General features: G+C 42.2%; 1 protein-coding gene across 3 annotated transcripts in view; it reads right to left on the bottom strand.

Moving 5' to 3' along the window:
* Positions 1–3398: 3398 nt before the first annotated feature.
* LOC139560559 (retinol-binding protein 1-like) overlaps positions 3399–27133 on the bottom strand; it is a 38654-nt gene continuing 14919 nt past the window's right edge. The window contains exons 1-4 of one of the 3 annotated variants that reach the window (XM_071377445.1): positions 16818–16981; positions 16185–16363; positions 7644–7745; positions 3399–3855 (exon numbers count right to left, since the gene is read on the bottom strand). In XM_071377445.1, the coding sequence (XP_071233546.1) occupies positions 3805–3855; positions 7644–7745; positions 16185–16363; positions 16818–16890 (405 nt within the window). In that variant the 5' untranslated portion in view covers positions 16891–16981 and the 3' untranslated portion in view covers positions 3399–3804. Of the gene's footprint in view, positions 3856–7643; positions 7746–16184; positions 16364–16817; positions 16982–27133 lie in introns of those variants that run through there. The other 2 variants (XM_071377442.1, XM_071377444.1) reach the window with 2 other exon arrangements.

Genomic DNA, 27133 nt, shown 5'->3' with positions numbered 1-27133 from the left:
GATAGGTACTCAGTGTAAAGCCAATTACTACACAGCTGGGCCCAATAATTACTTTGTCTCTTCCTCCTATATAGGTGTGCCAGGAGAGGAGCTGGGGGAGGATTGGGAGGAGAGACGGGGACCTGTGAGGATGTTGGTTTTTCCTACCTCAGAGAAAGCTTCTATGACTGGGCACCTTGTCTCTCTGTTAACCAAGGCAGGCTTTAGGTAGAGAGAAGCGTGCCTCCTGTAACTGTTACGTTTAGACGATAGTCTAAGACAGGAGTAGGCGTTTGTTGTTTTGCTTTCTCTTTTTGGCCACGGCCTTTTGGTCAACGGCTTAGTTTGTTTATTTGTTTTGTTACGCTGGTGTTTCAGTGTTGGACGTTCCCTGTACTGGAGTTATTTTGTCGGGTGAAAGAAGACCCGTTTAGTAAAAGATACAAAAGAAAAGGAACCAATGCCTCTGGTCTGTTCGGGTGCTTCGGACAAGCTGATCCATTCACAATAGTTTCTTTCTAGAATATCAAGACAGCTGAAATGTTTGATGGGACTATTAAGGCCATCAAGTTCCAAAGAGAATAGCTAGTGTTGCCGTTGTTTTTTTCTAAAATGTGATTGTTATCTTTAGTGTTGATAAGCCATGGATGTAAAATAAAAAGTGGGACGCACAGGGAGGGAAACCCACCCATTGGTCGATCCCCACCCAGAAGACGCTCATATGGAGTCTCTTAAGCAGCACATTTTTGGTCTTAAGGTAAAAAATAATAATAACTTTATTAATTATAATAAACTAAAACAAAATAAGTAAACAAATCAGATCTGTACAATTAAGTTAGCAGACTTGATGAGTAAGGGTGGGTAATGAGGAAAATATGAAGAAAATGAAAACAAAGATATGACAGATATACAAGCCTAATGCCTAATGCCTAAACAGTCAGATATAGGATAGCTATAGAACCAATAGCACCTAATCCATGATCAACACTTATTATTAGCAATATGCTTTAAATGACCTTAAAACTACATTCCCCCTCCTTTATGTGCTCTATACTATGTACAAAAAAGGAAGAGGGTATGTGCAAAAAGTGAAGTCTATTCTCTAGATCAGTGGTCACCAACCTTTTCTGAGTCAAGAACACTTTCTGAGTCAAAATGCATGCTGAGATCTATCGCTCTGATTTACTTTTTAAACATGACTTAAACATAAGCCTATAAAACATTTACCAAATAAAAACTCTTCTGTAGCGATGAGGTTTGTGCAGTAGGCTATAGGCCCAATACATGATCACTGCATATTGGCTATTGGCCCTGCCAATGTTGTTCTTCTCAGACCATTTTGAAATAATATTGTATGATGACACTGGTAATGGATCATATGTTGTATTACTTGTGGACTGATGCCCTGCATCTGATTGTCATATATATGAAAATGGTGCAGACAGATAAGGGCGGCCGTGCTTCTAGCTCCAAATCAACTTTGCAGTAAATAGTTTTTTTATGTGTTATTTCTTACATTATTAGTTCAGTCTCTGGATAATAAAGTTGACGAGCTCAGGGCGAGGATTTCCAGAGAAACATCAGGGATTGTAACATACTCTGTTTCACGGAAACATGGCTCTCTCGGGATATACTGTCTGTCCGTACAGCCAGTTGGGTTCTCAGTTCATCGCGCAGACAGGAATAAATATCTCTCTGGGAAGAAGAAGGGTGGGGGTGTATGTTTCATGATTAACTACTCATGGTGTGATTGTGATAACATACAGGAACTCAAGTCCTGACCTAGAATACCTCACAATCAAATGCTGACCGTATTACCTCCCAAGAGAATTCTCTTTGGTTATAGACACCCAAACTTTGAACAACCCACGGAGCTCCATTAAATCCATTATTAAAAAATGGAAAGAATATGGCACCACAACAAACCTGCCAAGAGAGGGCCGCCCACCAAAACCCACATACCAGGCAAGGAGGGCATATATCAGAGAGGCAACAAAGATACCAAAGATAACCCTGAAGGAGCTGCAGACCTCCATGGAGGAGATTGGAGTATCTTGTCCATAGGACCACTTTAAGCCGTACACTCCACAGAGCTGGGGTTTACGGAAGAGTGTCCAGAAAAAAAGCCATTGCTTAAAGAAAAAAATAAGCAAACACGTTTGGTGTTCACCAAAAAGCATGTGGGAGACTCTCCAAACATATGGAAAAGGTTCTCTGGTCAGATGAGACTAAAATTTAGCTTTTTGGCCATCAAGGAAACCGCTATGTCTGGCGCAAACCCAACACCTCTCATCACCCCGAGAACACCATCCCCGGTGAAGCATGGTGGTGGCAGAATCACGCTGTGGGGATGTTTTTCATTGGCAGGGACTGGGAAACATAAGAATTGAATGAATGATGGATTGCGCTAAATACAGGGAAATTCTTGAGGGAAACCTGTTTCAGTCTTCCAGAGATTTGAGACTGGGACGCAGGTTGACCCTAAGCATACTGCTAAAGCAACACTTGAGTGGTTTAAGGGGAAACATTTACATGTCTTGGAATGGCCAAGTCAAAGCCCAGACCTCAATCCAATTGAGTATCTGTGGTATGACTTAAAGATTGCTGTACACCAGCGGAACCCATCCAACTTGAAGGAGCTGGAGCAGTTTTGCCTTGAAAAATTGGCAAAAATCCCAGTGGCTGGATGTGCCAAGCTTACAGAGACATACCCCAAGAGACTTGCAGCTGGAATTGCTGCAAAAGGTGGCTCTACAAAGTATTGCACGCTCGTTTTCAGTTTTTTTGTCTTATTTCTTGTTTGTTTCACAATAACACATATTTAGCATCTTCAAAGTGGTAAGCATGTTGTTTAAATCAAATGATACAAACCCCCCCAAAATACATTTTAATTCCAGGTTGTAAGGCAACAAAATAGGAAAAATGCCAAGGGGGTGAATACTTTTGCAAGCCACTGTAAACAAGATGGCTATCGGGCCCAGTGTATCTGAGTCATCATAGCCATCTGTCACATCTTCTGTTGCCTGTGCATTTCCTTTACATTCTTTACCTCTCTCACCCACACCTTCACTCTGCTGAAACCCTCCTTCCTACTGGTCAAGTTCACCGTCAGTCTTCAGTCCGGCGCATCATCAGAAATGAAGGCACTAATCGCAAAAAACATGTTCATCAAAGGAGCACCCGGCCACCCTGAAACAGAGTTACAGTACCACTGATGAAAAGGAAATTATGTTTGAATTTTTTATTTCACCTTTATTTAACCAGGTAAGCTAGTTGAGAACAAGTTCTCATTTACAACTGCGACCTGGCCAAGATAAAGCAAAGCAGTGCGACACAAACAACAACACAGAGTTACACATGGAATAAACAAGCATACAGTCAATAACACAACATAACCGTCCAGAGTAGTGATGCTAGTCGGGCGGGCGGGTGTGGGCAGCGAACGGTTGAAAAGCATGCATTTGTTTTTACTAGCGTTTAAGAGCAGTTGGAGACCACGGAAGGAGTGTTGCATGGCATTGAAGGTCATTTGGAGGTTAATAATAAACCGTTTTCCTTTTTGTTAGGAAGCTCACCCCTGTTGTGGATAGTTTGACTTTGGTGGGGCAAGGCAACAGTCTTGATGGAATGAAATGTGAAAGGATGGAATGAAATAAGGAAGGATGAATGAAAGGATGGATTGATGGACGGATGTGTACAATAGGTGGTTCTCTGTCACAGGCTTGGGTCGTGTCCGTGTCTCTCTTCACTCTCAGGTTGGGGGTCGTGTCCGTGTCTCTCTGCACTCTCAGGTAAGGGGTACCGTTCTGTTGTTCCAGGGCTGGTTTAAGTTTTCTCGAAGACCTGTTTGCACACAGCTCCACATGCTCTCAGCTCCTGCAGAGAGAACAGATTTTTTAGAAATCCTTTTAATTATTGATTTGTTCGTGTAGAAAGCAAAAAAGAACCCCCTTATCACAATTAATTGAGGTAAACAGCTGTGAAAATGTATTTAAAAAAAAAACTAAATCGATCTCCTCTAATTCAAATATAGTAATTGATAAAAAAACTGTATTTATCGAAGAAATGTTTAAAAAAGGTATAATTTTTGTGAATGATATCATAAATAGGACTGGTGGAGTTATGTCACACATGCAGCTAACACAGACATATGGAAATGTCTGCTCTACCCAAAATTACAACCAATTAATTGCAGCATTACCACAAAAATGGAAGAGGCAAGTAGAAGGGGAAAAAAGTAAGGAACTTGTATGTCAGCCCTGTATTAAAGAACATAAATGGTTAAAGAAAAGTGTGATAAATAAAAACATATACCAATTTCATTTAAGGACCAAAAAACTGACAGCTGTGCCATATAAATTGCAAAATAGTTGGGAAGAGATTTTCGATGTACCCATTCCATGGCACATGGTTTATGAATTGATACGCAAAACAACGCCCGATTCAAAACTTCAAATTTTTCAATTTAAATTACTGTACAAAATTCTTGCAACTAATAGAATGTTATATATATGGGGTATACAATCTTCCCAGCTCTGCAGATTCTGTTGTGAGGAGGCAGAGTCATTAGATCATTTATTTTGGTATTGTCCATATGTAGCTCGTTTTTGGTCACAGGTCCAGGAATGGCTGAAGAATTGCAACATTTGCCTAGAACTAACGCTACAGATAGCAATACTGGGGGATTTTAAAAGCCATAGTCAATCAATCAATAATATAATAATTATTTTAGCAAAACTGTTTATTTTTAATTTACAATCTGTAGAAGCTATGAGAATAGGAAGGTTCAAATCTTTTGTGAAGCATCACAGCACAGTTGAAAAATATATGGCAAATAAAAATCCGAAATGGATGATGTTGGAAGATAGATGGGAAGGGTTGAGTGGAACTGAAGGGTGGGACTAATAACAAGATAAACAATGTAGGGCATACGGGATCTGTGAAATGTGTATAGGTGCGGAGCTTTTGTGAAATAGCACAGTTACAAGTGGAAATAAAATTGGATGGACAACAGAAATAGAGGAAGGACTAAGAACAAACAAGAGAGAACTATTATAAAGTAGACTGTGTCTGTAAAATGGGTATAAGATGTATAAATTGAAGGTAAAAGCAGAAGTGTTTATTAGTTTACTCCAATTGGGGGAGCGGTGGTAGGGTTGCGGGGAATAATAATAAAGGTATATTCTTTAAAAAAGTATGTATGTCTATATAGGTATGTGTATGTATATATGTGTATATGTATGCATGCGTGTATGGATATATATATTTACCCCAAAAAATATGGGGGATTGGAAATGATGCAGACAATTACATTGGAAGCAACATTCTTTCCGCAATATTAAGCTGATCCACCCCTAAAAAAATATATATAATAATAAAATTTAAAAAAGAAAAAAAGAAAAGAAAAAAATAAATTAATAAAAATTTCGATCTCCTCTATGGAGAATAATCATAGTCAAAGCACTTGTACTTGCAGTTATATTTCTAACCACCAGAGGCCGCTGTTCAGTGTTCCGGGGATTAGTGACTCCAGTGAGCCACTCTGCTGATGAATAATTTCATGGCCAATGATTGCGAACATCTGTTAGAATCACTTTGACTAAATAATATGGCAGTCAGATGCCTTTTACCACAGGATGTTGGTGGAACCTTAATTGGGGAGGACGGGCATGTGGTAATGGCTAGTGCGGAATAAATGGAAAGATATCAACAACATCATATACTTGGTTTCCATGGTTCCCATGTGTTCGATGCAAATCCATTCGCTCTGTTCCAGCCATTATTATGAACCGTTCTCCCCTCAGCAGCCTCCACCGCCTTTTACTCAGCTTTGACGACAATAATCATATAGCAATGAAAATCCGCAACGACAAGGTAGTCATACGGTGGTCATTGTAGAGGTCAGTGTCGTTTTTTACTCTGCTATTTATCTAAAGCCACATCTATATACAGTGGGGAGAACAAGTATTTGATACACTGCCGATTTTGCAGGTTTTCCTACAAACAAAGCATGTAGAGGTCTGTAATTTCTATCATGGGTACACTTCAACTATGAGAGACGGAATCTAAAACAAAAATCCAGAAAATCACATTGTATGATTTTTAAGTAATTAATTTGCATTTTATTGCATGACATAAGTATTTGATACATCAGAAAAGCAGATCTTAATATTTGGTACAGAAACCTTTGTTTGCAATTACAGAGATCATACGTTTCCTGTAGTTCTTGACCAGGTTTGCACACACTGCAGCAGGGATTTTGGCCCACTCCTCCATACAGATCTTCTCCAGATCCTTCAGGTTTCGGGGCTGTCGCTGGGCAATACGGACTTTCAGCTCCCTCCAAAGATTTTCTATTGGGTTCAGGTCTGGAGACTGGCTAGGCCACTCCAGGACCTTGAGATGCTTCTTACGGCGCCACTCCTTAGTTGCCCTGGCTGTGTGTTTCGGGTCGTTGTCATGCTGGAAGACCCAGCCACGACCCATCTTCAATGCTCTTACTGAGGGAAGGAGGTTGTTGGCCAAGATCTCTCGATACATGGCCCCATCCATCCTCCCCTCAATACGGTGCAGTCATCCTGTACCCTTTGCAGAAAAGCATCCCCAAAGAATGATGTTTCCACCTCCATGCTTCACGGTTGGGATGGTGTTCTTGGGGTTGTACTCATCCTTCTTCTTCCTCCAAACACGGCGAGTGGAGTTTAGACCAAAAAGCTCTATTTTTGTCTCATCAGACCACATGACCTTCTCCCATTCCTCCTCTGGATCATCCAGATGGTCATTGGCAAACTTCAGACGGGCCTGGACATGCGCTGGCTTGAGCAGGTGGACCTTGCGTGCGCTGCAGGATTTTAATCCATGACGGTGTAGTGTGTTACTAATGGTTTTCTTTGAGACTGTGGTCCCAGCTCTCTTCAGGTCATTGACCAGGTCCTGCCGTGTAGTTCTGGGCTGATAACTCACCTTCCTCATGATCATTGATGCCCCACGAGTTGAGATCTTGCATGGAGCCCCAGACCGAGGGTGATTGACCGTCATCTTGAACTTCTTCCATTTTCTAATAATTGCGCCAACAGTTGTTGCCTTCTCACCAAGCTGCTTGCCTATTGTCCTGTAGCCCATCCCAGCCTGTTGCATGTCTACAATTTTATCCCTGATGTCCTTATACAGCTCTCTGGTCTTGGCCATTGTGGAGAGGTTGGAGTCTGTTTGATTGAGTGTGTGGACAGGTGTCTTTTATACAGGTAACGAGTTCAAACAGGTGCAGTTAATACAGGTAATGAGTGGAGAACAGGAGGGCTTCTTAAAGAAAAACTAACAGGTCTGTGAGAGCCGGAATTCTTACTGGTTGGTAGGTGATCAAATACTTATGTCATGCAATAAAATGCAAATTAATTACTTAAAAATCATACAATGTGATTTTCTGGATTTTTGTTTTAGATTCCGTCTCTCACAGTTGAAGTGTACCTATGATAAAAATTACAGACCTCTACATGCTTTGTAAGTAGGAAAACCTGCAAAATCGGCAGTGTATCAAATACTTGTTCTCCCCACTGTACATGTTTTAAATCACCTGATCTGAGATTTGTTGTGACAAAAAGTAAAATCAGGAACTGAGGAAGTAGACTTGCATTCAAATGACATGAATGAATAGACTCTCTTACCAAATAAAGCCTATCTCCCTCCACCCAATGGGTCCAGCCTCGGCCCTCCTTCTCTCCCTTCTGAACACACACCAGCTTGTCCCCCTCCCATGAGATAGTGGTCTACGGGAAGAAAGGAGAGACACTATTATGCATTCTAGGAGCATGACCCACACATCAACACACACATAGCATCCACAACCATATGTAGAACAACTTACAGGGAGAACATACACTGAGTGTACAAAACATTAGGAACATCTGCTCTTTCCATGACAGACTGACCAGGTGAAATCTATGATCCCTTAAACCTGTTGGTTTTTTCACATTCAACAGTTTCCCGTGTGTATCAAGAATGGTCCCCCACCCAAAAGACATCCAGTCAATTTGGAACAACTGTGGGAAACATTGGAGTCAACATGGGCCAGCATCGCTTTCGACACCTTGTAGAATCTATGCCCAACGAATTGAGGCTGTTCTTTTTTTTATTTTTATTTATTTATCCGTTATTTTACCAGGTAAGTTGACTGAGAACACGTTCTCATTTGCAGCAACGACCTGGGGAATAGTTACAGGGGAGAGGAGGGGGATGAATGAGCCAATTGTAAACTGGGGATTATTAGGTGACCGTGATGGTTGAGGGCCAGATTGGGAATTTAGCCAGGACACCGGGGTTAACACCCCTACTCTTACGATAAGTGCCATGGGATCTTTAATGACCTCAGAGAGTCAGGACACCCGTTTAACGTCCCATCCGAAAGACGGTTCTGTGGGCAGAAGAGGGTGGAACTCAATATTAGGAAGGTGTTCCTAATGTTTTGTACATTCAGTGTATACAGACAGAAACCTGCAACCACACTTCTCAGCAGAGTAAAATAACTTTTCATATATTGTTCAGAGTACAGGAGCAAATAATATGCCAAAGGACTTGAATGAGATCAGAATGTGAGGAAAGGCTGACATCTATCTTTGTATTTATATTTATTATGGATCCCCATTCGCTGCTGCACTCTTCCTGCGGTCCAGCAAAATTAAGGCAGTTTGTACAATTTTAAAACATTACAATACATTCACAACACACTGTGTGCCCTCAGGCCCCTAATCCACCACTACCACAGATCTATAGTACTAAATCCATGTGTATGTATAGTGCGTATGTTATCGTATGTGTGTGTGTATGCATGTGTCTGTGCCAACGTTTGTATTGCTTCCCAGTCCCCGCTGTTCCATAAGGTGTTTTTTTAATCTGTTTTTTAAATAAAATTTTACTGCTTAAGTCAGTTACTTGATGTGGAATAGAGTTCCATGTAGTCATGGCTATATGTAGTACCGTGTGCCTCCCATAGTCTGTTCTGGACTTGGGGACTGTGAAGAGACCTCTTGTGGCATGTCTTGTGGGGTATGCATTGTGTCCGAGTAGTTTAGACAGACAGCTCGGTGCATTCAAAATGTCAATACCGCGCCATCCATCATTCCTTCAATTCTTACCTGTTTCCCAGTCCCTGACATGCATATTATTAATATTAGCTCTCGGTGTACATCCAAGGGCCAGCTGTGCTGCAATGTTCTGAGCCAATTGCAATTTTCCTAAGTCCTTTTTTGTGGCACCTGATCACACTACTGAACAGTAGTCAAGGTGCGACAAAACTAGGGCCTGTAGGACCTGCCTTGTTGATAGTGTTGTTAAGAAGGCAGAGCATCGATTTATTATAGACAGACTTCTCCCCATCTTAGCTACTACTTTATCAATATGTTTTGACCATGACAGTTTACAATCTAGTGTTACTCCAAGCAGTTTAGTCATCTCAACTTGCTCAATTTCCACATGATTTATTCCAAGATTTAGTTGAGGTTAAGGGTTTAGTGAGTGTTTTGTTCCAAATAGAATGCTTTTAGTTTTAGAAATATGTAGGGTTAACTTATTCCTTGCCACCCACTCTGAAACTAACTGCAGCTCTTTGTTGAGTGTTGCAGTCATTTCAGTCGCTGTAGTAGATGACGTGTGTAGTATTGAGTCATCTGCATACATAGGAACTCTGGCTTTACTCAAAGTCAGTGGCATGTCGTTAGTAAAAACTGAAAAAAGCAAGGGGCCTAAACAGCTACCCTGGGGAATTCCTGATTCTAACTGGATTATATTTGATAGGCTTCCATTAAAGAACACCCTCTGTGTTCTGTTAGACAAGTAACTCTTTATCCACATTATAGCAAGGGGTGTAAAGCCATAACACATACGTTTTTCCAGCAGCAGACTATGATCAATAAAGTCAAAAGCTGCACTGGAGTCTAACAAGATAGCCCCCACAATCATTTTATCATCATTTTCTCTCAGCCAATCAGTCATTTGCGTAAGTGCTGTGCTTGTTGAGTGTCCCCCCTGATTAGCATGCTGAAATTCTGTTGTCAATTTGTTTACTGTAAAATAGCATTGTATCTGGTCAAACACAATTTTTTCCAGAAGTTTACTAAGGGTTGGGAACGGGCTGATTGGTCGGCTATTTGAGGGTGGCGGAATGACTTTATCTTCCTCCAGGCCTGAGGGCACACGCTCTCTAGTAGGCTTAAATTGAAGATGTGGCAAATAGAAGTGGCAATATTGTCTGCTATTATCCTCAGTAATTTTCCATCTACAGTCGTGGCCAAAAGTTTTGAGAATGACACATGAATTTTCACAAAGTTTGCTGCCTCAGTTTGTATGATGGCATATACTCCAGAATGTTATGAAGAGTGATCAGATGAATTGCAATTAATTGCAAAGTCCCTCTTTGCCATGCAAATGAACTGAATCCCCAAAAAACATTTTCACTGCATTTCAGCCCTGCCACAAAAGGACCAGCTGACATCATGCCAGTGATTCTCTCGTTAACACAGGTGTGAGTGTTGACGAGGACAAGGCTGGAGATCACTCTGTAATGCTGATTGAGTTCGAATAACAGACTGGAAGTTTCAAAAGGAGGGTGGTGCTTGGAATCATTGTTCTTCCTCTGTCAAACATGATTACCTGCAAGGAAACACATGCCGTCATCATTGCTTTGCACAAAAAGGGCTTCACAGGCAAGGATATTGTTGCCAGTAAGATTGCACCTAAATCAACCATTTATCGGATCATCAAGAACTTCAAGGAGAGCGGTTCAATTGTTGTGAAGAATGCTTCAGGGCGCCCAAGAAAGTCCAGCAAGCGCCAGGACCGTCTCCTAAAGTTGATTCAGCTGCGGGATCGGGGCACCACCAGTACAGAGCTTGCTCACTAATGGCAGCAGGTGGGTGTGAGTGCATCTGCACGCACAGTGAGGTGAAGACTTTTGGAGGATGACCTGGTGTCAAGAAGGGCAGCAAAGAAGCAACTTCTCTTCAGGAAAAACATCAGGGACAGACTGATATTCTGCAAAAGGTACAGGGATTGGACTGCTGAGGACTGGGGTAAAGTAATTTTCTCTGATGAATCCCCTTTCCGATTGTTTGGGGCATCCGGAAAAAAAACTTGTCTGGAGAAGACGAGGTGAACGCTACCATCATTCCTGTGTCATGCCAACAGTAAAGCATCCTGAGACCATTCATGTGTGGGGTTGCTTCTCAGCCAAGGGAGTGGGCTCACTCACATTTTTGCCTAAGAACACAGCCATGAATAAAGAATGGTACCAACACATCCTCCGAGAGCAACTTCTCCCAACCATCCAGGAACAGTTTGGTGACAAACAATGCCTTTTCCAGCATGATGGAGCACCTTGCCATGAGGCAAAAGTGATAACTAAGTGGCTCGGGGAACAAAACATCAATATTTTGGGTCCATGGCCAGGAAACTCCCCAGACCTTAATCCCATTGAGAACTTGTGGTCAATCCTCAAGAGGCGGGTGGACAAACAAAACCCCACAAATTCTGATAAACTCCAAGCATTGATTATGCAAGAATGGGCTGCCATCCGTCAGGATGTGGCCCAGAAGTTAACTGACAGCATGCCAGGGCGGATTGCAGAGGTCTTGAAAAAAAAGGGTCAACACTGCAAATATTGACTCTTTGCACCAACTTCATGTAATTGTCCATAAAAGCCTTTGACACTTATGAAATGCTTGTAATTATACTTCAGTATTCCATAGTAACATCTGACAAAAATACCTAAAGACACTGAAGCAGCAATCTTTGTGAAAATTTATATTTGTGTCATTCTCTAAACTTTTGGCCACGACTGTAGAGTATCAGACCTACAGTGGCTTGCAAAAGTATTCACCCGCCTTGGCATTTTTCCTATTTTGTTGCCTTACAACCTGGAATTAAAATGTATTTTTTGGGGGGGTTGTATCATTTGATTTACACAATATGCCTACCACTTTGAAGATGCTAAATATTTCTTATTGCGAAACAGACAAGAAATGACACAAAAAAACTGAAAACTTGAGCGTGCATAACTATTCACCCCCCCAAAGTCAATTCTCTGTAGAGCCACTTTTTGCAGCAATTCCAGCTGCAAGTCTCTTGGGGTATGTCTCTATAAGCTTGGCACATCTAGCCACTGGGATTTTTGGCCATTCTTCAAGGCAAAACTGCTCTAGCTCCTTCAAGTTGGATGGGTTCCACTGGTGTACAGCAATCTTTAAGTCATATCACAGAGTAACGTTTGTCGTCGGAAGGAGACCAAGGTGCAGCGTGGTAGGCATACATTCTTCTTTATTTTAAATGTACACCAAAAAACAATAAACAATACAGCGACCGAACAGCTTCGTCGTGCAAACTACATGCACTCAAAACAAAGACAAGATCCCACACTGAAGGAGGGAAAAAGGGCTGCCTAAGTATGATTCCCAATCAGAGACAATGAAAGACAGCTGCCTCTGATTGGGAACCACACTCGGCCAAACACAAAGAAATAGAGAACATAGAATGCCCACCCCAAATCAAGGCGTGACAGTACCCCCCCCCCAAAGGTGAGGACTCCCGGCAGCAAACCTGAACCTATAGGGGAGGGTCCGGGTGGGCATCTAATCTCGGTGGCGACTCCGCTGATCCCTCCGCTTCTGTGGAACCGGACCATGGATCGTCGCTGGAGGCTCCGGACTGCAGATCGTCGCCGGAGGCTTTGGACTGGGAACCCCCGCTGGAGGCTCCGGACTGCAGATCGTCGCCGGAGGCTCTGGACTGGGAACCCCCGCTGGAGGCTCTGGACAGCGGATCGTCGCTGGAGGCTCTGGACTGGGGACAGTCGCTGGAGGCTTCGTACGTGGAGCCGGAACAGGTCTCACCGGACTGAGGAGACATACTGGCAGCCTAGTGAGGGAAGCTGCCACAACACATCCTGGCTGGATACTCACTTTAGCTCAGTGAGTGTGGAGAGCTGGCACGGGACGCACTAGGCTATGACGGCGCACTGGAGGCATAGTGCGTAGAGCCGGCGCAGGATATGCTGAGCCGTGGAGGAGCTCTGGAGCGCAGACCTGGCACAACACGTCCTGGCTGAATCCCCCATGTAGCATGGCAAGTGCGGGGAGCTGGAACAGGCCGCACTGGGCTGTGCTGGCGAACTGGGGATACCGTGCGTAGAGCTGGCGCAGGATATCCTGGGCCGAAGAGACGCACCGGAGGCCATGAGCGTTGAGCCGGCACAAACCGTCCTGGCTGAATGCCCACTCTAGCACGGCAACTGCGGGGAGATTGCACAGAGCGCTCCGGGCTGTGGCTGCTCAATGGGGACACTGTGCGCATCACCGTATAACACGGTGCCTGACCAGTCACACGCTCCCCACGGTAAGCACGGGGAGTTGGCTCAGGTCTGAACCTTGACTCCACCAATCTCCCTGTGTGCCCCCCCCCAAAAAAGAATTTGGGGGGCTGCCTCTCGTGCTTGCTACGTTGAGCTAACTCCTCGTAATGTCGCCGTTCCGCTTTCGCTGCCTCTATCTCCTCCTTCGGACAGCGATACTCCCCAGCCCTTGTCCAGGGTCCTGCTCCATCCAGGATTTCCATTCCAAGATATTTAAATGTTTCCTCTTAAACCACTCAAGTGTTGCTTTATCAGTATAATTAGGGTCATTGTCCTGCTGGAAGGTGAATCTCAGTCCCAGTCTCAAATCTCTGGAAGACTGAAACAGGTTTCCCTCAAGAATTTCCCTATATTTAGCGGAATCCATCATTCCTTCAATTCTGACCAGTTTCCCAGTCCCTGCTGATGAAAAACATCCTCATAGCATGATGCTGCCACCACCATGCTTCACTGTGGGGATAGTATTCTTGGGGTGATGAGAGGTGTTGGGTTTGCGCCAGACATAGCGTTTTCCTTGATGGCCAAAAAGCTACATTCTTGTCTAATCTGACCAGAGTACCTTTTTCCATATGTTTGGGGAGTTTCCCATATGCCATTTGGCGAACACCAAATATATTTACTTATTTTTTTCTTTAAGCAATGGCTTTTTTTTAATGGCCCATCTTCCGTAAAGCCCAGCTCTGTGGAGTGTACGGCTTAAAGTGGTCCTATTGACAGATACTCCAATCTCCGCTGTGGAGCTTTGCAGCTCCTTCAGGGTTATCTTTGTTCTCTTTGTTGCGTCTCTGATTAATGCCCTCCTTGCTCTTGTCCATGAGTTTTGGTGGGCGGCCCTCTCTTGGCAGGTTTGTTGTGGTGCCATTATCTTTTCAAATTTTTTATAATGGATTTAGTGGTGCTCTGTGGGATGTTCAAAGTTTTGGATATTTTTTTGTAACCCAACCCTGATATGTATTCTCCACAACTTTGTCCCTAACCTGTTTGGAGAGCTCCTTGGTCTTCATGGTGCCGCTTGCTTGGTGGTGCCCCTTGCTTAGTGATGTTGCAGACTCTGGGGCCTTTCGGAACAGGTGTATGTATACTGAGATCATGTGACACTTAGATTGCACACAGGTGGACTTTATTTAACTAATTATGTGAATTCTGAAGGTAATTGATTGCACCAGATCTTATTTAGCAGCTTCATAGCAAAGGGGGTGAATACATACGCACGCACCACTTTCCTGTCATTTCTTTTTAGAATTTTTTAAATAAGTAATTTTTTTCATTTCACTATTTTGTGTATGTCCAATACATGAAATCCAAATAAAAATCAATTTAAATTACAGGTTGTAATGCAACAAAATAGGAAAAATGCCAAGCGGGATGAATACTTTTGCAAGGCACTGTATATGGGACTCAGAGAGGGAGAGTAGTCAACCATTTTGATATGATCACTTTACCCATCAGCATTTTCAAAACACTACACCAAGCCAGTTCATATTCATACCAACAGGAGCATTCTAGTGCAAATGCAAATGAATTACTTAAAAATCATACAATGTGATTTTCTAGATTTTTGTTTTAGATTCCGTCTCTCACAGTTGAAGTGTACCTATGATATAAATGACAGACCTCTACATGCTTTGTAAGTAGGAAAACCTGCAAAATCGGCAGTGTATCAAATACTTGTTCTCCCCACTGTATATACACACACAATACTGACCAGATATTATACACACCAGCTCTTTCATGACATAAACAAGTCAGGAGTTAATTGTAAATAGTTATAAAGGTATAGTAAAGTATTTATCAATTGGACTCACAAATCATAAGGTACAACATTATATAGTTGGCTCATTGGTCAATAACAGATTACGCTATTTCATTCCCTGATGGTACTCGCAGCACCACACAAGGGGATGGCTTATGGGCTTGAAAAGTAATCAGTCTATATCGGCTTACAAGGGCAGATCTTTTTTGGGGAGAAAAATATGCAGATCCTGATCAGTTCAGAGAATAAATGTAATCAGAGGAAAAATTTAATCGTACAAGTTTGTCTCTGAGCTACTAACTAACCTTCTCGCCTTGCTCTTGTCCTCTATTGCCTGATTTTATTAGGCCGACCCAAACCTTACTGTGCTGGCTTGGATATTTTCTTTTCACATTGTCCTCTTCAGCAGTTCCAGCAACTATGATGAATACGTAACCTGGCCAGCTCAGTACAGCTTGGTTTAGCACTGCTCTGATCGGCTCAGTAGTGCGAAAAGCCCTTAGAGTATGTGTTCTCAAGGACTCCAGTGTCTTCTCTAGCTTTGTTGCTGATTCCATCTACTGCTTCCCCCTTAGTCTCAAGTATGGTCCTCTGTGGCTCAGTTGGTAGAACAATTGCGGTAGAACAATTGTGCTTGCACCTGTCAGGGTTGTGGCTTCAATTTCCAGGGCCACCCATACGGAAAATGTATGCATGCATGACTTTAAGTCGCTTTGGATAAAAGCATCTGCTAAATGGAATATATTATTATATTAACTCAAGGCCCCTTGTGTTCACAGTGGTACCTCAATCAATTATAAGGACACATAAGGACTGCCATCACACTAGAGCAGGGTTTTGGCAAAAACCAAAATGTGCACCCCTTGTGGTCCCCAGGACCGAGTTTGAAAAACGCTGCACTTGAGGGAATATGATTGATCAAATCACTACTGAAACATCAATATTTCTCCTTGTTCGGCGTCTCTCTCCAGTCTCCAGAAATACGTTTTTATAGCCGTTGATAGCCAAAAACTAGTCTACACTGAATGTGTGATGGAAATGTTTTCGTCAACTCACCATGCATTTTCTGTCATCCACCCCTGACAGATCCTCCTCAAACTCCTTGTCAACATGGAAATCCATGTTGTAGTTCTTAAAGGTACTGAGGGTCTTGATGACCATGTGGTCACCATCAACACTGATGTCTTTGTCGGGCTTCAACAAAGTGGCAATTTTCCTAATGGCAACATTTACATCTGTGTGATAGGTCCCCAAGGAAAGAAGAGAGAGAAAATAGATCAACACAAGAGGAGCAGGAAGGCTACGTTCATCTATAGCCTAATGTCACATTCATTCTCCCATAACCTGTTTCTGTAGCCTATAGGCTTTAACTGGATCCAACTCCCGAAAATCTTTTTGGGAGACTTTGTAAATATGAGGCACTTTCGAAACCATTATTTTAAGTGACACAACAATTGTCAGTATCTACACCAGTGCTCCAATAAGAACACTTTCAAACTACTAAATGTTATAACCCTATATATGTCTCTAAATATTCAGAATAGTAATGTTCGCTAGGTCTATAGTTGGAATATTGAACCCATGGCGCAGTGGTCCAGCAGGTATCCTTGCGCATTATCCATTTTGACTGAAGTTTGAATCCCCGTCATTAAGGGCAAACCATCCATAAAAGACTGTGGGACAACTCACCGAGGGCTTTCAAGTACTCTTCGAAGTTGTCATTAGAGATCATTTTCCAATACCCATTCAGGTCAACTGGCATATTGCTGTGTGTTTCTAGTGTCCTTACTCCCAGTGAAAAGGGTAAAGGAGATATATCGCTGTTTACTTGCAATCGAATGCCGGACCACTGTCCATACTGTAATAAATATCATTTATTATAACACAAGCATATTTGCTAATACATTGTTATAACTAAACTCTTTCCAAACAGGGTTACTCACAAACTCATAGCAGATACGGAAACCCACACACACCCAGAGACAGATGGCTGACACAGGCCTTTTTCATAAAGACTGATAAGAAAAGTGGTGCCGGGTACTGCATATCACGAGAAACTGAGACACACACATACCCAAGGACAGAGGGCTGACGTAAACCTTTCATAAACACAGATAAGACAGGAACATCTACGCACACACAAAAACTCCTCTTCAGTCTGAACATTTTACAGAGACACACAGAAATGTCAAAATAGGAACATCTACGCACACACCTAATCTCCTGTTTTAGCTGAACATTTCTGAAGACAAAGAACTCTACTCAGAGCCAATGGGACAGTGATACTGGCCTGAAGGAGACCTCGCCCAACTCATCAGAACCAACCAGAGGACCAGAACTTCCAGACTCAACCTACTTTCTGTACTGTATAAAATGTATATGCACTCTGTTATCTGGGCTTTTTTCAGAGAGTTCCATTTGAGCTTGATGAAAGGGTCCGTGCACGCTATTTCAGATATCTTTACCTCTGAATAAATTGCATTTAATTAAACCTCATCCACCCTGTCCAGAGTCTCTACTTCATCTCAGTTCTCCAGTAAACATGTTTTATCAACAAATGGTAGCAGAGGATGGTTTTCTTCTCTGAATTCGGTCCATAAAAAGTTGATAGAGAAAAGAGACAAGTGAGAGACGGATCAGAAAGGAAGGGTGACCTGTCGAAGGAGCAGCCGGGAATCTAGCTCACCTCAGGAAACTGATCTATAAGGCCTACAAAACAAAGGTAAGCAGAAACCTGTTAAATCAAAAATCTGCATATTGTATATTAGGAAAATCCAAATTAAAGATCAGAAGTACTGAGGTTGAGTATGGGTTACTGTCAAATTTATGATAAATGTCTATTGTAAATGTAAAAGTAAACATGTAAAGATATCTGAGATATAGAGAGTCACATAGTCGGGTAGAAGCCGTGAGACTCAGATTCATATAGTCGGGTAGAAGCCGTGAGAATCTAAGTAAATGGGTGTTGTGATAAATCCACATAGTCGGGTAGAAGATAATTGTAACTGACTTGATAAAAAGATTCAGACAGTCGGGTTGAGTGAGAATTCCGTGAGAATCCAAGTCTAGAAAAGGTTCCCCAGACTTAACAACATTTGATTGGTTAAAACACTTGGAAGTTACCTAGGGGGAATCAACAAAATAAAACAAAAATACAAGTTCAGATAGTCGGGCGAATGGTTGACGTGGCACTTAACTAAATGCACTGTGAAGAACTTAACCTGCAATCAATGTGTTAGTGTTGTTATGTAATAAAACTAAATGTGGAAATGTTAATTTGAAATGTTGTGTAAGATTGGCCTTTTCACGAGACTCACTAGTTGATAACTTTTGGGAGGACAGCTGAGTTTTCTTTTGGCCCGTGGTGCAGCCGCCGAGCTGAAAACTGACTTGTATTTGTCCTCTATTGTGATGTTGGTATTTCCATAATTCCTAAAATTGAATTGATAATTATTTTAGCAGCGCTTGAGTTCGTTGATATATTGTTCCCGAAGGGCGATTCTGATACCTTCTGGAAAGTATATAGCAACTCGAAAAACTGAAAAACGCTGATAACTTTTGCAGAATAATTCCTACAATTGAATTAATAATTATTTTAGCAGCGCTTGAGTTCGTGTATATATTGTTCCCGAAGGGCGATTCTGATACCTTCTGGAAAGTATATAGCAACTCGAAAAACTGAAAAACGCTGATAACTTTTGCAGAATAATTCCTACAATTGAATTAATAATTATTTTAGCAGCGCTTGAGTTCGTGTATATATTGTTCCCGAAGGGCGATTCTGATACCTTCTGGGAAAATATATAACAACTCGAAAAACTGAAAAACGCTGATAACTTTTGCAAAATAATTCCTACAATTGAATTGATAATTATTTTAGCAGCGCTTGAGTTCGTAGATATATTGTTCCCGAAGGGCGATTCTGATACCTTCTGGGAAAGTATATGGCAACTCGAAAAACTGAAAAACGCTGATAACTTTTGCAAAATAATTCATATAATTGAATTGATAATTATTTAAGCAGCGCTTGAGTTCGTTGATATATTGTTCCCGAAGGGCGATTCTGATACCTTCTGGGAAAATATATAACAACTCGAAAAACTGAAAAACGCTGATAACTTTTGCAAAATAATTCCTATAATTGAATTGATAATTATTTTAGCAGCGCTTGAGTTCGTAGATATATTGTTCCAGAAGGGCGATTCTGATACCTTCTGGGAAAATATATAACAACTCGATTAACAAAATCTGTTTAACAGTAATAACTGCTGTAAATAATTCTTTGTGTACGAGTGTGGGGCACCAGAGATAAGTCGGTGTCAGCACCGAGAATACATTGCTGGCCTCGGCCAGTGACGGGCTAAGTGCACTAAGATAGTCAAACCTGATCCTGAAATTTACCATGGCAGCCGCTAATGGCCCAAAACTAGAGTTCAATGAATACCTAGAACAAAAAATACAGGACAGGGCAGGGGGAAAGGAACAATATAAATGTACAGGCCCCAATCTCAAGACCTCGTGGGAGGGCCAATCAGACTTTGAAGGCTAAGATAGATGTGTGGTACACCAAGAGAGGGAGGTCATATGCCCGCTCTTGATGTACAACAAATCACAAGGTCCAATGGCAGGGTATAAAGTATTTACATGTGAAGGCACTTGTGTAAAGATATCTGCCATTTATTCTGATATATCTTAGAAACGGGGCTAGTTGCAACTAGGAGTATCCGTAAGATAAGTGAGAAGTAATGACACATCTTAGAAATGGGGCTAGTTGCTAGAACTAGGAGTATCCATAAGATTGAAGTGTCTGTTCAAGTTTGTATCAGTGTCCGGGACTAGAAGTTAGTGTAAGTTGAAGATGTAAGTTGTTGGCAACCTCGTACACGCCTCGGACACCCTTCTAGGTAGCATCGGAATTAAACTGAGCTTGATCATTCGGGAGCTCGTGCTGAATTGGCAAATCCGGGTCAGGTTAATAACTATTTTTTAACTGGTCGCCGCTCGGTACCTAAGTCCAAGCCTGAGCTTTAATGTGGTGAGGACTTAATCCTCTTGGCCATGTTTTAAATTCTTGTGACAGGTATAACTATGTAATTATGTTTTGTTTGTAGTAAACGTTTGGGTTAAGGGGATTTACATGTTCCCAGAGACAAGGTATCTTAAAGGGGCACACTCATATATGGAATATTCAGAGTTTTATTTTCTGAGTTTTAATTAGACAAGGAAATGTTTAATTTTTAAAGATAAGGGGTTCTTTAATAGGTCTAGACATGGTATGGAACACGAATGTAAGGGGGTGTTGTAACCTTTGACCTGCATCATGGCTGTCTCTTGAAGTCTGATCAGCTTCGGGGGATGGTCATGTAGATAAAGCATTTGTGGTCATTTGGTATACTGGTTTTGAGGTAAATTAATATGTAAGGACTCTAGAAATTGCCACCATAGACATGTTTTTCTAAAAATCCATGAGTTTAGATGAAGCCAAACAGTGAGACATTTAGTTAAAATTTGGAAACAAAACAGTTGTTACAGACAGATAAGGGAAAGGGAAGACAGACAGGCCCTCCCTACACTGCTGAGACCTTGAAGGTTTGAGAGCAGAGAGGGGAGTTTCGGAAGGGGCGCCAGGACATGGATAACAGAATGGGTAGATAACAGTTACTGAATGGAGACATGAAAGGGGCGCTCCTACATGATAATGTAGAACATAAGAATATTTTACTATTCTTACCTAAGTCATTATTTAGAATAGGTAAGGTTGTTACCTGGCTAGAGCCAGGTATCAAGAGGGGGATGGGTACATTGTGGTCTAGGATAGGATGGGGCCTATTGGATAATAAACTAATTATAAAAAAATAAAAAATAAAATAATAATTATAGCTAACAAATAGGTATAGAAGTTAAATATATAATCAGATAAAACAAATGAGAAACTGGTGGTTAACCAAACCTGTATGTCCAGGATTTTATGCGTTACAGATGAATTAAAGGAGAAGGTGATTCACTCGACCTGGGGGCATATCGCACTTGGAGGGTGAGACACACTGACACTGCCGAATGATCACAGAGTTAAGGAGAAGAACTGATGCTAATAAAGCTCAGGGGTCAACTCCTTAATGAAGAATTCCCTGACCCCGACCTTTCCTCACTGTGTACGTTCATAGAAGTGAAAGTGTTGCTTGGTCTCTAGCTGATGATGTGTTCTCTGGGAGAGGATGGGGTTTTACAGGACTGCTTGTGGTCCTGAGCTGTCTGTTTAGGATACGATGGGGATGTTACCATCACGGTGCTGCCAGAACCACCACCAGTTCCAACGGACCAGGGTTCAGCCGGCCTCCTCCACCACTTCAAGACCAAGTCCCACACCACCACCTAAGCTCTCCAATCTGGGACAGGTAATAAATGTAAAAGACATCTCAGATAGTGAACAATTGGGGACTGAAACTGGTTATGAGGAAAGGGAGAATATGTGGTTGGCCTGCAAAACAATAAATAGAAAGGACTGTGTCGTATGTGGACATGCCAGACCTATTCTGGCTGCTCACCCATTTGCCCTAAGTAATGGGGAAGGTTGGATGTGCATATTGGAAAGTTTAAGCCAAATTCAACCCTGTGTAAAACTCTGAGTCTTGTGTTCCCAGAAGTCCCTCCCCAGAAGACACCATGGGGGGTTAAGGCATATGGGGGATATTACAGCTGTAACACTGGTACAGGTAGGGGTATAGACTATGGGAGGCTCCCTACTGCTACCTGCATCACCAATGCCACTATTAACTGGAGGTGTTGCTGATGTATGGTGGATGTGTGGACCTGCCAGGCGATTGACCCCATTTTGAAAGGAGATTGTCAGGGCACATGTGCTTTGGCCAGTCTGATAACACCATTGCCTATTATTGAGGTTACAGCTGACCAACTTCTGAGAGCTGCACATGACACAGAGGCTCGGAACCAACCCAGGAGATGGCAGAGCCGTGACGCTCCTTGGTCCGAGGGTACAGATAACATCCACACCAACCTGTTGGGGGTCCCAATAGGGGTCCCCCCACGAATTCCAGGCATTAAACAGAAATGATGGTCTGTGGCATCTGATGCCCACCATTGGCCCAGCTATTGGTGATACTAAACAAAATGCCTGGATCAATTATCTTTAATATAATCAACAATGATTTGTCAACTACACCCACACTGCACTTAGGGGGATGGCTGAACAATTGGATGCCACCTCTCGAACTGCTAGACAGAATAGGCTAGCACTAGACATGATACTGGCCAACCAGGGAGGTGTATGTAAAATGATTGGAGAACAGTGTTGCACGTTTGTCCCTAACAATACTAGTCCGGATGGGAGCATTTCAAAAAGCTCTGAGTGGGTTGGCAAGGTTATCGGTGGAGATGGAGGGTCTTGCAGGTGTGGAGGAGAGTGGACTGTTCCCCTGGCTGGGTGGTTGGTTTGGTAAGTGCACTACAATGATGGATACTGGCACTACAATGATGGTTACTGGATTTCTGACTCTAGTTGTTGTTTTTCTTATGCTCATGTGCTGTGCTACCTGTATCATACCTTGTTTGAAGAAGTCTGTTACAGATGGGGCAAGGACCTCTGGTATGATGCCGTTGCTTGATGCTCCAGTTGGAGAGGCTGATACGGAATCAAGCTTTCGCAGGAGAGTGGGCCTGACAGAGGAGGACCCTTGGTTTGCTGTAGTAGAGGTTGTCGAATGAATAAAAAGTGATGTTTGTCCTCCCTGTTGTGAAGGTTTGAAGTTCCCGGGTGGCGACGAGCCCACCTGGTACAGGTTGTATAGAGGGATGGACCTGAGGGTTTAACATTTTCTCGTTTTTTGGTTAAAAAATTAGGTAATTGGACTCAACAAGGTTTCGAGGCGGTCCATGGACAATTGGCAGCTACATCCCTGATGGCATTCCAAAATAGAATCGCGGTGGATATGTTGTTGGCTGAACGCGGAGGTGTTTGTGCCATGTTCGGGGAGCAATGTTGTACTTTCATTCCCAATAACACAGCAACTGATGGTAGTCTTACTGTTGCCTTAGAGGGTCTTCGTACACTTAATGAGAAGATGAAGCACCACTCCGGGGTTGACACCTCTATGTGGGACTCTTGGATGGATGCGTTTGGGAAATATAAGATGCTTGTTTCCTCCATACTGGTATCTATATCTGTCTTCACTGCGATACTGGTGCTTTGTGGATGCTGCTGCATTCCATGTATTCGAACGCTGACCACTAGGATCATAACTACTGCTATTGATCCCAACCAGGCAGAGAAGGGACAGATGTTTCCTATGCTTGCCCTGGAGGATGCTGAGCCAGGCTATTGGACTGATGACTAATTAAACGCCATTCTTAGTTTATGTCACGTCTCTTTGGAGACGTGAAGAGAGGGAATCAAAACTTTCTCTCTGAGAAAGTTTCCCTGGTTGTTTACTTTTGCTTTTCTTACTTTTACCTAGTTTATGTCACGTCTCTTTGGAGACGTGAAGAGAGGGAATTAAAACTTTCTCTCTGAGAAAGTTTCCCTGGTTGTTTACTTTTGCTTTTCTTACTTTTACCTAGTTTATGTCACGTCTCTTTGGAGACGTGAAGAGAGGGAATTAAAACTTTCTCTCTGAGAAAGTTTCCCTGGTTGTTTACTTTTGTTTTTCTTACTTTTACCTAGTTTATGTCACGTCTCTTTGGAGACGTGAAGAGAGGGAATCAAAACTTTCTCTCTGAGAAAGTTTCCCTGGTTGTTTACTTTTGCTTTTCTTACTTTTACCTAGTTTATGTCACGTCTCTTTGGAGACGTGAAGAGAGGGAATTAAAACTTTCTCTCTGAGAAAGTTTCCCTGGTTGTTTACTTTTGCTTTTCTTACTTTTACCTAGTTTATGTCACGTCTCTTTGGAGACGTGAAGAGAGGGATTTGTAATAAATATCATTTATTATAACACAAGCATATTTGCTAATACATTGTTATAACTAAACTCTTTCCAAACAGGGTTACTCACAAACTCATAGCAGATACGGAAACCCACACACACCCAGAGACAGATGGCTGACACAGGCCTTTTTCATAAAGACTGATAAGAAAAGTGGTGCCGGGTACTGCATATCACGAGAAACTGAGACACACACATACCCAAGGACAGAGGGCTGACGTAAACCTTTCATAAACACAGATAAGACAGGAACATCTACGCACACACAAAAACTCCTCTTCAGTCTGAACATTTTACAGAGACACACAGAAATGTCAAAATAGGAACATCTACGCACACACCTAATCTCCTGTTTTAGCTGAACATTTCTGAAGACAAAGAACTCTACTCAGAGCCAATGGGACAGTGATACTGGCCTGAAGGAGACCTCGCCCAACTCATCAGAACCAACCAGAGGACCAGAACTTCCAGACTCAACCTACTTTCTGTACTGTATAAAATGTATATGCACTCTGTTATCTGGGCTTTTTTCAGAGAGTTCCATTTGAGCTTGATGAAAGGGTCCGTGCACGCTATTTCAGATATCTTTACCTCTGAATAAATTGCATTTAATTAAACCTCATCCACCCTGTCCAGAGTCTCTACTTCGTCTCAGTTCTCCAGTAAACATGTTTTATCAACAATACCTCCAATTTGAAACATAACCCCTTTAATCTGATTACTTACTAGTTTAAAAAAAATTCCTACAACATTTTGAGCCTCCCTCCACCGCTGATCCGCCGACTCACCCCCATGCATCCCTACGCAAACTGCGCATTTGGAACAAGGGCACATAGTGTATCAATTAAACCTCGTCCCCAGCCCATGAGAGCAGACTGGGAACGACATAATATATAAATTATACAACAGTATTGTTCAATACCCGTTTCTGATTGGCTAGAAGAGCATTCTAGAATGGACATTAAAACCAGATAACAGGACACCTTTTAATATGCGCCTACAGATGCAGACCGTAAAACTAACAACTAAACAAACTGAAATGGGATACATTGTAAATGCAGGAAAAACAACGAAAAAATAGCTAGCTAGGCATTGATTGGTTTTTGCAGAGACATTGTTTTGGAGCATCTGGTGAACTAACCTGGTGAGTGATAAACATGAATTTCTCTGGTCCCTACTGTTGCAGTCATGACGCAAGAGGCGCTCTGCTGTCAAATCCTCCCACATGTTTCTAGTTTGACCAGCTGTTTTCAGCAACAGTTTTTTTTTTTTTTATCGGCAGATTTGCTAGCAACAAACTATTTAGCTAGTTAACTAGCCTAGTGTTTGATATGCAATGCGATCCCCAGTCTCGAGTGGCCTGAGGATAAGGGAAACTTTTCTAGCTCTTCCAGGCAAAATCGGGCACCCTCAGCGCATTGTTATGGATTTATTCAAATGAACGTCAATAGAAAACAGATACTTGTTGTTATTCTGGCGGCAGAGGTCGTGACTATGTTAGCTGTAGCTAGCTGGCTATCTAGCAAGCAAGGGTTAAGGGACAGGTCGCAATTTACTGGGGGAAGGGGTGGTCTAAAATAGGGGAGGGTTGTCAAACTTCATTTTTTGCTTTGGGGAGGGTTGTGTGTTTTTTTTTTTATTGGGCACATGGGAGGGTAGTGCATTTTTCCCCTGGTTAACATTTGCTCTTTTGCAGGTTTTACAATATAATTTCCATCCTAGCTACATTTCCTCAGCTGCTTGCATGCGCCTCCCCTATATCAAGGTGTTTTGGTACTTCCCTTATGCACTACACTTTTCCATGTGACAACTTTTATTATAAACTGAGTGGTTCGAGACCTAAATGCTGATTGGCTGAAAGCTGGGGTATATCAGACCATATACCACGGGTATGACAAAACATTTATTTTGACTCTTCTAATAATGTTGGTAACCATGGGGGTTAGCTTGTGGGTTAAGGCTAAGGGCTGTATCCAGGCACTTCGCATTGTGTCGTGTTTAAGAACAGCCCTTAAATCAAATCAAATGTATTTCTAAAGCCCTTTTTACATCAGCAGACGTCACAAAGTGATTATACAGAAACCCAGCCTATAACCCCAAAGAGCAAGCAATGCAGATGTAGAAGCACTGTGTCTAGGAATAACTCCCTAGAAAGGCTGGAACCAAACCTAGAGGGGAACCAGGCTCTGAGGAGTGGCCAGTCCTCTTCTGGCTGTGCCGGGTGGAGGTTATAAGAGTACATGGCCATTAAGGCCAGATTCTTCTTCAAGAGCTGTGTTATATTGGCCACATTTAATTTGAATAATGTCGCAAACGCCCTGTAATTTGAATGTTTAATTCCATTTGTATCAGTTGTGGACTACTCTCAACAGTTTATAAGGTCTAGAAAGGCACAGTAGCAGGCCAGTCTGGCTGTATTTTTACCTCTGATACTGAATGCGCTGTCTGTATCAGATAATCATTCTCCCAAGTCCTCCTAAAATAATGTGGCAACATATGCTCCTGGCAGGCCCGGTTAATCAGGAAAGCTTAACACCCACACTGCCTCCTCTCCAATCCGAGCGGCTATTCCTTGCGCACCTAGAACATTTCAACAGACAAAATATTTATCAATTCATTTAAAAAATGTATTACCTTTTATATGTGGCATAAATACAACCAGTCACAATGTTTTAATATGATTAGTCTCCTATAGTCATGCACACGTTAATCCAAAATATAATTCCAGCATCCTCAAAATGGCTTGACATTAACCAGGTTTCCATCCAAACTTTTTATGGATCAGTTTTGCCTATTAGATCATAATAAATAAGATTCCATGGACAGGGGGACTTCCTGTTGAACGCAGAATGAGGGAGAGCTTGGTTTGTTGTTTTGAAAGTGTATTGGAACATTTCTTAGTAGCTAGCTAACTTTTAAGTTTGGTTCCCGCGATGCAGTTGGCATCAGTTTCTGGGACAGCTACTCTCTATCCAGTGATCCTGCTGACCAAGGCCGGGTCTGAGGAGCTATTTGGCGTAGCTGCTAACTAGCTGCCCATCAAGCTAGCGGGATTTCTTGAGGGCTTG

Source organism: Salvelinus alpinus, chromosome 30 (genome assembly GCF_045679555.1).
Source record: "Salvelinus alpinus chromosome 30, SLU_Salpinus.1, whole genome shotgun sequence".
In the NCBI taxonomy this organism is placed as follows: Eukaryota; Metazoa; Chordata; class Actinopteri; order Salmoniformes; family Salmonidae; genus Salvelinus; species Salvelinus alpinus.
Note: the sequence above shows the minus strand (reverse complement) of the source record. Positions and strands in the feature narration are given on the sequence as shown.